Source organism: Saccostrea cucullata, unplaced genomic scaffold (genome assembly GCF_032062105.1).
Source record: "Saccostrea cucullata isolate Sc308-1 unplaced genomic scaffold, CSIRO_AGI_Scuc_v1 ctg4, whole genome shotgun sequence".
NCBI lineage: Eukaryota > Metazoa > Mollusca > Bivalvia > Ostreida > Ostreidae > Saccostrea > Saccostrea cuccullata.
Genome location: NW_026920828.1, coordinates 569,137 through 580,056, shown reverse-complemented (window position 1 = coordinate 580,056; position 10,920 = coordinate 569,137). Strand labels below are relative to the sequence as shown.

Here is a 10,920-nt window from a genome sequence, read left to right as displayed (position 1 = left end):
TAGAGATTTAGTATGCCTCACCTAGAGACAAGTGTTAATTAATAGTGTTAGAGATTTAGTATGCCTCACCTAGAGACAAGTTTTAATATAGTGATAGAGATTTAGTATGCCTCACCTAGAGACAAGTGTTAATAGTGACAGAGATTTAGTATGCCTCACCTAGAGACAAGTGTAAATTAATAGTGATAGAGATTTAATATGCCTCACCTAGAGACAAGTGTAAATTATTAGTGATAGAGATTAAGTATGCCTCATTTAGAGACAAGTATAAATAATAATAGAGATTTAGTATGCCTCGCCTAGACACAAGTGTTAATAGTGAAAGAGATTTAGTATGCCTCACCTAAAGACAAGTATTAATAGAGATTTAGTATGCCTCACCTAGAGCCATGTGTTAATAGTCAGAAAGATTTAGTATGCCTCACCTAAAGACAAGTGTTAATAATGATAGAGATTTAGTATGCCTCACCTACAGACAAATGTTAATAGTCATAGAAATTTTGTATGCCTCACCTACAGACAAGTGTTAATAGAGATAGAGATTCAGTATGCCTCACCTAGAGACAAGTGTTAATAGTAATAGAGATTTAGTATGCCTCACCTAGAGACAAGTGTTAATTAATAGTGATATAGATTTTGTATGCCTCACCTAGAGACAAGTGTTAATTAATAGTGTAAGAGATTTAGTATGCCTCACCTAGAGACAAGTGTTAATATAGTGATAGAGATTTAGTATGCCTCACCTAGTGACAAGTGTTTATAGTGATAGAGATTTAGTATGCCTCACTAGAGAAAAGTGTTAATAATGATAGAGATTTAGTATGCCTCACCTAGAGACAAGTTTTAATAGTGTTAGAGATTAAGTATGCCTCACCTAGAGACAAGTATCAATTAATGGTTATAGAGATTTAGTATGCCTCACCTAGAGACAAGTGTTAATATAGTGATAGAGATTTAGTATGCCTCACCTATTGACAAGTGTTAATAGTGATAGAGATTTAGTATGCCTCACCTAGAGACAATTGTTAATAGTGATAGAGATTTAGTATGCCTCACCTAGAGACAATTGTTAATAGTGAAAGAGATTTAGTATGCCTCACCTAGAGACAAGTGTTAATTAATAGTGTAAGAGATTTAGTATGCCTCACCTAGAGACAAGTGTTAATATAGTGATAGAGATTTAGTATGCCTCACCTAGTGACAAGTGTTAATAGTGATAGAGATTTAGTATGCCTCACCTAGAGAAAAGTGTTAATAGTGATAGAGATTTAGTATGTTTTACCCAGAGACAAGTGTTAATAGTGTTAGAGACACCTAGAGACAAGTGTTAATAATGATAGAGATTTAGTATGCCTCACCTAGAGACAAGTGTTAATAGTGATAGAGATTTAGTATGCCTCAGATATCAATTAATGGTTATAGAGATTTAGTATGCCTCACCTAGAGACAAATGTTAATATAGTTAGAGATTTAGCCTCACCTAGTGACAAGTGTTAATAGTGTTAGATTTAGTATGCCTCACCTAGAGACAAGTGTTAATAGTGATAGAGATTTAGTATGTTTTACCCAGAGACAAGTGTTAATAATGTTAATACAGACAAGTGTTAAATAGTGACATAGATTTAGTATGCCTCAGCTAGAGACAAGTGTAAATTAATAGTGATAGAGATTTAGTATGCCTCACCTAAAGACAAGTATTAATAGAGATTTAGTATGCCTCACCTGCAGCCATGTGTCAATAGTCAGAGAGATTTAGTATGCCTCATCTAAAGACAAGTGTCAATAGTGAAAGAGATTTAGTATGCCTCACCTACAGACAAGTGTTAAATAGTGACATAGATTTAGTATGCCTCAGCTAGAGACAAGTGTAAATTAATAGTGATGGAGATTTAGTATGCCTCACCTAAAGACAAGTATTAATAGAGATTTACCTCACCTACAGACAAATGTTAATAGTCATAGAGATTTAGTATGCCTCACCTAGAGACAAGTATTAATAGTGACATAGATTTAGTATGCCTCACCTAGAGACAGTGTTAATAGTGAAAGAGATTTAGTATGCCTCACCTAGAGACAAATGTTAATAGTCATAGAGATTTAGTATGCCTCACCTAGAGACAAGTGTAAATTAATAGTCATAGACATTTAGTATGCCTCACCAAGAGACAAGTGTAAATTATTAGTGATAGAGATTTAGTATGCCTCATCTAGAAACAAGTATTAATAATGATAGAGATTTAGTATGCCTCACCTAGAGACAAGTGTTAATTAATAGTGTTAGAGATTTAGTATGCCTCACCTAGAGACAAGTTTTAATATAGTGATAGAGATTTAGTATGCCTCACCTAGAGACAAGTGTTAATAGTGACAGAGATTAAGTATGCCTCACCTAGAGACAAGTGTAAATTAATAGTGATAGAGATTTAATATGCCTCACCTAGAGACAAGTGTAAATTATTAGTGATAGAGATTAAGTATGCCTCATTTAGAGACAAGTATAAATAATAATAGAGATTTAGTATGCCTCTAGACACAAGTGTTAATAGTGAAAGAGATTTAGTATGCCTCACCTAAAGACAAGTATTAATAGAGATTTAGTATGCCTCACCTAGAGCCATGTGTTAATAGTCAGAAAGATTTAGTATGCCTCACCTAAAGACAAGTGTTAATAATGATAGAGATTTAGTATGCCTCACCTACAGACAAATGTTAATAGTCATAGAAATTTTGTATGCCTCACCTACAGACAAGTGTTAATAGAGATAGAGATTCAGTATGCCTCACCTAGAGACAAGTGTTAATAGTAATAGAGATTTAGTATGCCTCACCTAGAGACAAGTGTTAATTAATAGTGATATAGATTTTGTATGCCTCACCTAGAGACAAGTGTTAATTAATAGTGTAAGAGATTTAGTATGCCTCACCTAGAGACAAGTGTTAATATAGTGATAGAGATTTAGTATGCCTCGCCTAGTGACAAGTGTTAATAGTGATAGAGATTTAGTATGCCTCACCTAGAGAAAAGTGTTAATAATGATAGAGATTTAGTATGCCTCACCTAGAGACAAGTGTTAATAGTGTTAGAGATTAAGTATGCCTCACCTAGAGACAAGTATCAATTAATGGTTATAGAGATTTAGTATGCCTCACTTAGAGACAAGTGTTAATATAGTGATAGAGATTTAGTATGCCTCACCTAGAGACAAATGTTAATAGTGATAGAGATTTAGTATGCCTCACCTAGAGACAGGTGTTAATAGTGATAGAGATTTAGTATGCCTCACCTAGAGACAAGTGTTAATAGTAATAGAGATTTAGTATGCCTCACCTAGAGACAAGTGTTAATTAATAGTGTAAGAGATTTAGTATGCCTCACCTAGAGACAAGTGTTAATATAGTTATAGAGATTTAGTATGCCTCACCTAGTGACAAGTGTTAATAGTGATAGAGATTTAGCATGCCTCACCTAGAGAAAAGTGTTAATAGTGATAGAGATTTAGTATGTTTTACCCAGAGACAAGTGTTAATAGTGTTAGAGACACCTAGAGACAAGTGTTAATAATGATAGAGATTTAGTATGCCTCACCTAGAGACAAGTGTTAATAGTGATAGAGATTTAGTATGCCTCACCTAGAGACAAGTATCAATTAATGGTTATAGAGATTTAGTATGCCTCACCTAGAGACAAGTGTTAATATAGTGATAGAGATTTAGTATGCCTCACCTAGTGACAAGTGTTAATAGTGTTAGAGATTTAGTATGCCTCACCTAGAGACAAGTGTTAATAGTGATAGAGATTTAGTATGTTTTACCCAGAGACAAGTGTTAATAATGTTAGAGATTTAGTATGCCTCACTTAGAGACAAGTGTTAATAATGATAGAGATTTAGTATGCCTCATCTAGAGACAAGTGTTAATAGTGATAGAGATATAGTAACAAGCATTAAAAGTAATAGTGATTTAGTATGCCATACTTAGAGACAAATGTTATTAGTCTTAGGGTAATTTAAATGCCTCACATAGAGACAACTCATTCATATTTTGAGTGTCCTCTTAATGTGCAACAAGGACTTAGAATTAACATTGTTCCCAGAACTACTATTTACAGCAGCTGAGTTGGATATTCATAATTTTGAACATGATTGGGAGTGTCACATAGATGTGCATTGAAGGTATTTGAATTTCGAGAAAAAATCTATTATTTAAGAGTACAAACTGGTGACCATGCAGGGCATAGAACACAGACTCCCAGGAATGTCAGAGGTGGGATCAGGTGCTTAGAAGGACTAAACATCCCCTGTTGACCGTCACGCCCACCGTGAACCATATGTACCGTTACGTTTGTGTACGGCGAGCACTGTGGCCTATGGGACGCTTGATAAACCTGCAGTCAAAAAATATGATGAATGAAGGCGGGAGATTACTGTTAGACTTTTAATCTTCCTGGTGACGATAAGGCTTGTAATCTATGTAAACTTTGACATATTAAGGTGTCAAACACAAGATTATGTTGACATACCGTTATAGCCCAATACTATATCAGTAAAGACCAGATAGTAGTTTTGAAAATCGTAGTTTAAATGGAAAATAAGCTCTGCAATAATGGTACGTTTTTCATACTCAGGTTTTAACGTTTGTTCAGTGTAGGTTTGAGAGGTTTGCATATATCCATCTTCTTTTATAGTATTTGACCTTTTTGACTCAGTATCCTAACCCATTTTATCAACTAAAGACGTTAAATGATGTGAAGTGTTTTACACTTAACGATCAGTGACTTTGATAATTTAATATGTTTAATATATATATGTACATCTACAAACATGAAATATATTGAAAAGTCAAAACATTCAGTTTCTTTTGTTTTTCAGTTGTATTGTAAAATCACAGAGGTTTGTTTTTTATTATCCATGACATTGTTGGCTTCTGTTGTTGCAGGTAAGTTTTGAACTAAGAGAGCGTGGTTTTGTTATACTTCCCTTGCTCTCACAAGGTCGTTAAACTGTGCATGTGATCAAAGTTAAAAACATAGATGTAGTACGTACCAGTATGTTAAAACACAATTTTCTCAAGAAAATTATTAACATTTCGATTTCTAAAGTGAGATACCAAGTTGAGATAATTTTGTTGTGCGAACCTGTATAATTTCATGCGATCGAACCCGGCTGACCGCCACATTCCTCCCTCCTTAAAGGTCTTTGGCCCTCCAAAGACCTCAACCCAGGCTCATCACTGGCAGGTCTTTCACCTGTCAATTCCAAATCCTGGTCACGGCACCAAATGTAACGAGAGAGGAGAAAATGCAGCGGACTAGACCGGGATTAGAACCCGGGCCCCCTGAAACTCCGGTCAGGTACTCTACCAACTGAGCTATCTGGCCACCAGCGATCGAACCTGGCTGACCGCCACACACAGATGATAACTAGTACTCAATGTCAAAATGTTGACAGTCTGTTTTAATTATTCTGTCCGTCTGCTCCTACATTTTTAGCAGTTTCCCAATTTCCTCTGACGTGTTCATTGATGTGTGCAGCGTTTATCAAGTTGAACACACCAAAGATCGAGATCGTGCCCTTTTTACAAAAACGAAGTGTCACTGGGTGAGTTCAAATCGTTAATCTCTGCACACATCACAGGGAACGCCGAAGGACTGACAATACTGGTGAGTTGGTTTTGCTTTCTCGCATTTCAACTCTGAATTTTCTGGATTAATGATATATAGTTTCAATATTTAACATTAATACATTTCCCCATATACTCAATGTTAAAGTGGTTGAGGGTAGCATATGTTCATCGTTTATTTCAATATTATCTTCAGTCTTTTCTTTGCAAAGAGATACACAGCACAACATTACACATGTTGAAAATTATGAAAATAAGTTTAAAATGGTAGAAAATGCAATTTCATTTTTTGATTAAAAAAACGGGCTTTATTAAAAACCTCTCCTTTTTAAAGGTATTACAAAGACATATATACGTAAATTGCTTCTCTTGTGACCAAAACATGTGAATTGATGAGTACATTTAGAAGCAAACACCTGCAGTTCGGGGATTGAGTAAACTACTATACAGCATCCATTGTAAAATTTTATATTGACCTCGAATTCTCTCATGTGTTACTCTCCTCATTCTCAGGAATAAGTAAATTATGCTGATCTAATAATACTTTTGGATTCATTAGTCCTATTTTATATTCTCTTAGTACCGGCCAGAATTTATTATGTTAAACTCAAGAAATATATTTCTTCTCGTATATATAGTTTGTGAAAAAAACCCTTGCAGCAGTGATCCTTACAAAAAGTCTGGCGGTCTGTCTGGTCTGGTGGATAAGGGAAATATTGGTGTTCCGATTGTCGATTCGGTTGTGTGCAATCCCTCGCCAGAACCTGGCGTTTACAAGATCAAAGTTAAGTGTAGGACCGATGGCTACCGGGTAGACGGACCGACAGAATCCACTTGTAAAACTAACAATTGGTTTCCAAAACCACCTCAGAAATGTGTTCGTAAGTTATTTCTTATGTTCTACGTAAAATCTCTCAAGGGATTAATAAAAAAAGATTGTATTTGAAATTTCATTCGGTTGAATTGCGCCTTGGTCTTTTTATTCTAATACTCCTGTCACAGCCTTATACATATCTCTCAATGATATATAATTTTGTTATAAAAACGACAGAAAATTGAGTTATAATCAAATTTTTTTTCAGCCATAGAGGCGGTGGCGAAGAAGGATCATAAGTGGGAGTATATCGGCGGTGGTCTGGGTGGTGGCGCGCTGGCTATTGTTCTATTGGTCGTTATCATCTCTGTCGTCTGCTACAGGGCCAAACTTAGGTGGGGACGCACTTTCTTGCTTTGAATACTTTCATATGTACGAGTATTGTAGTCTTTAGTGGTCGATGTAATATGGAGATGACGAGCTGCAATCAAGTTTAAAAGTTCTTTTTAAAACAATACTTGTCGGTACCAGAGCAAAGACGACCTCCAAAAACATCAGAGATGGGCTCAGGTGCTACGAAGGAGTAAGCATCCCCTGTCGTTCACACTCACCGTGCACTTCGTGTCATGATCGAACAACGAAAAAAATCCTTGACAATTCAGTGTTTTATTAATGGTCTGACAATTAGTATGAAAAATGCCAGTCGTCGTTTAACTCAACTTTTTTATAGTAAATATCTAAATACGAAACATATGTACCGGACTCTGTGGTATCCTTTTATTTTAAATTCACTGGAATATGTCGAGTTGACATATGTATGGAAGTTATTGCTAATTGATAAGTCAATGTATCTAAATGAGTTGAATGCTACGGCAAGTTTTTTTTTTCTTTTCAAGTATAAGTTTTTGAATAAATTCGGATTGCAAGGAATATGAAAATGGATCTGCTAATAACAGTGCGTAATTGGTACCCATGGGAATTTCGACAGAGTGTTTGAATCTCTAAAACTATGTAATATTCTCAATCAGAAACTCAAGCATCTTTTTAATATTCAACTCAAGAGTACTTGTGCACAATCAGAATATTTTAACAAAATAAATGTGTAAATAAACAATGACAATTAATTGAGTTAAGTACATTTACGATTTTTATGTTTACTAAAAAAAAAAAAAAAGCAGCTTCTAAGACGTCCAAACGCCCTGACTTTATGGGGAATGGTTGTATTTTGAAGTGTTGAAAAGTCGTGCGTTTTTATTTTGTGATTTTAATTTTCTAAAAGTTGGTCAATTATTAGATTATATTATTCGACCTTTAGTTGATTTTTTAGGTTATTTGTACATTATCTTTTTAATTGGCATTTAATTATTTGTATATATTTTTTTATTGTTTATGTTTGATCATTTTTACATTTTCTCATGTAGATCAGAAAAAGAAAAGGAAGAAATGTTAAAGATGAAGAGATTTGGGTCACACCCACTTGGACCTAACGGAGAACGATTCTACAAAAACAGTTACCATCAACCAATTGATACCAAGTAAATAAATACTTGTTTATCAAAAATATATAAAAAGATGAAGATATTTGTTAGTTAATAGCGTTATCCTACTTTTGATATTTTTAGTCTTCATAAAGTTTGGACAATTAAAAGAACCCGAAAAAAGTTCTTCTATGCAGACACATTGAAGGAACTGTTGGCAAAAGGTGAGGAATTTGTTTTCTAATGGGATGTTGTAACAGTTAATCTTAATTCTGTCTTCTATTGAATGAATTGAATGACTACATCCCTCGCTTTCTGACCTTGATTCAGCTGGTACAGAATTCGGATGTCAAGGTCATATTCGATTGGTACTGGAGGAAGACGGAACACAGGTGGAAACGGATGAGACTCTGAGAGCATGCGCGGGGAGGGTCATGCTGGTACTCGGAGGCGATGAAACTTGGCATCCAGAGACTAAACTCTATGATAATGAGGCTTACAGGCAAATGAAACAATCTGTCTATTAGATTACACGTACAAACTAGTAAATTATATATATGCAGCGATAATATTTCAAAATATTCTCTTAGTATGATTTTTTTTTTGCAGACTGACATTTGATGTGTGCTCTTTTGATCGAAAAGACAGAAAACTAGTCCTAGCCGACAGTATAAAGGATCTTAAATATCAAGGTACAGGTATCGCAACAAAATGAGAAAAGTCAGTAAAGTCAGTATGAAGGCTGAAAAAAATGGCGAACATGCACATGCTTAGAAATATTTTATGTACGTAGAAAGCAACGGACGGAAGAATTAAACACGTGAGTAACCTTAATTTTTAGGATCTTCCAGCTTCGGTTACCCTGTAACTTCTGTTTGTCTGGAAGAGGATGGTACAGTTATTGATAATGACAGGACGTTGTGTTCGTGTTCCACGAAAACACTCATGCTTCTTGGCGCCGAGCATGCGTGGAAGGGATCTCCCAGCGCCTTGGTAACTTTACCATCATCATATACAGATATGTCGGTTACAGATCCAAATACGGAGAGCTGCAGTGATGAGTCTCAAGTGTATGTTAACCTAATATTAGAAGTTTATCTTTTAAGAACCTATATAAATAATAAAATAGAATTCATATACCGTATAAGCAGAAATTTTAGCGAGGATTGAGTGGCATTACATAATTGTTTAAATTTGTAAAAGCTTATATAGTTATAAAAATCGGGACAAATCGCTAAATTTTTTAATATGTCCACTTATACGGTAATACTGTTACACACCTCTACAAAATTCCGTGATTACAACAGGGGGATGTACAAAGTGTGGACAGAGGACCGACAAATAAAGAAAGTCGTTTTTGCTGAAAATATTATTGACCTACATCTCAAAGGTCAGTAATAAGCGATCCGCAAATCAGATTCAATGTTTTCTATCCCATTTTTCTTTCTAAAATGGACTCTCTACTTTCTGGTATTCTAATTTAAGCTTCAAAAGCCCTTGGTCTCCGGACACCGGTGGTGGTAACTTTAGAAAACAACCAGACATTTGAAATCACAGATGATGACATCCTTAAAGAAAACACTGGAAAAATACTGATTGTCAGAGAGAAAATCACAGAAACTGGTTTTAACCAGGTTAATGGTAAGCATGTTGTGGTAAAAGAGAACAAGGCTGTTCATTTTTCTTTGCCAATGATAATAATAATCGTGAGTACACTAAATAATACTGACAATAATTATTTATAGATCCTTTATATGATGATCCTGTAGGACAGAACAAGTATAGTTCGCAACAATCCTGGACAGGGCACCAATTGAACTCTGTGAATTACAATCATGGTGCGATAAGCAATCAAATGTATGTTGCACGAAATTCTGTACATGAAAACTCTGGTTCACAACAGATTTCTAGAGGATTTGTAAACCACTTTCAAAACCCAAGATTCAGTTCCAGCTCCTCGTTTCATGCATAGGCCGTGTTTAAAAGAAGTGTTTGTGTCATGATTTTGCACCCAGTTTTCAAAACAAAAAATATTTATGCGGAAAATATATTTGAATATGGTGTACATTAATAAACTACATATTGCCAGATCAGCACAATCATGATTATTTTTTCTGCATTTTGTTCAGGCTTGGTGAGTGGCCCCTAACTTCAACTGAAAGTCATTAGTACAACATATTGGTAAATCTTCTAAAACCAAAGATGATAGGAAAAAAATGAGGATAACACATCTGAAATATATGATAAATTTATTGTATACATATTGATGTATACAAACTATACACAGTGCATCAAGAAAATGTTTATGTACATAGCTATGATTTCTGGCATCCTGAGGGGCCAAAATTTTATGCGAAAAAACTTTGATAAGAAAGATAATCCCATCATGTTAAAGAGCAGTCTTACCAGAGTCAAGTATTAAATGGAGACTTTATATAGCCAGTTCATTCAAAACCAGTATTATGAGTAAACACATTTTAATTTTTCATTCAGGACTAGTATTTTTATAAATTTACTTATGTTTTACAAAACATGTTTTACATAAAACATGTGCATGTTTTACATAAAACATGTGCATCCAACTTTTTTAACCTTTAAGAATTGGGCAATTACACCTCTTTACAAACAATTTTAAAAACTACAGTAATTTATCATGTACATTGACAATATATAGATTTGCCCTTATTATTACTTTTTTTTCTTTAAAATTGTTTTTTAAGGAAGATTACTCTTTCTGGTGGATGCACAGATAGCAATATGATATTCTGACCTTTAGCAGCACTTTAGTTTTTTAATGTGATTATTATATGTATGGCATTAAGTATTACTTTTGTTCAATATTTCTTGTGATAATAAATATTACTCTTTCTTATCAATGTGTCCAGTTTTCTTATCATGGATATAGGATCTCTCATAATTTGCAGTTGGTTATGATTTTAGGCCTATATAGCCTTAACAGTCACCTGAGTATTACCCTGTAAAGGATTCAGGCAATGGTTATGCTAAATT

General features: G+C 34.5%; 1 protein-coding gene across 1 annotated transcript; it reads left to right on the top strand.

Annotated features, from left to right (window-relative positions):
• Window positions 1–4,435: 4,435 nt before the first annotated feature.
• On the top strand, window positions 4,436–10,740 carry LOC134258405 (uncharacterized). Its single transcript, XM_062740942.1, has 12 exons — window positions 4,436–4,605; window positions 4,869–4,935; window positions 6,258–6,500; window positions 6,702–6,828; window positions 7,855–7,968; window positions 8,056–8,135; window positions 8,242–8,413; window positions 8,521–8,603; window positions 8,753–8,981; window positions 9,219–9,301; window positions 9,397–9,552; window positions 9,657–10,740. The coding sequence occupies exons 1-12, from the start codon at window positions 4,603–4,605 to the stop codon at window positions 9,881–9,883; spliced, it is 1,584 nt and encodes a 527-aa protein (XP_062596926.1). The 5' UTR covers window positions 4,436–4,602; the 3' UTR covers window positions 9,884–10,740.
• Window positions 10,741–10,920: the final 180 nt, after the last annotated feature.

Coding starts and splice junctions, on each gene's coding strand:
- LOC134258405 (XM_062740942.1), top strand. Junction 6,829..7,854: donor TGCTACAGGGCCAAACTTAG/GTGGGGACGCAC, acceptor TTTCTCATGTAG/ATCAGAAAAAGAAAAGGAAG. Junction 8,604..8,752: donor AAAGGATCTTAAATATCAAG/GTACAGGTATCG, acceptor CTTAATTTTTAG/GATCTTCCAGCTTCGGTTAC.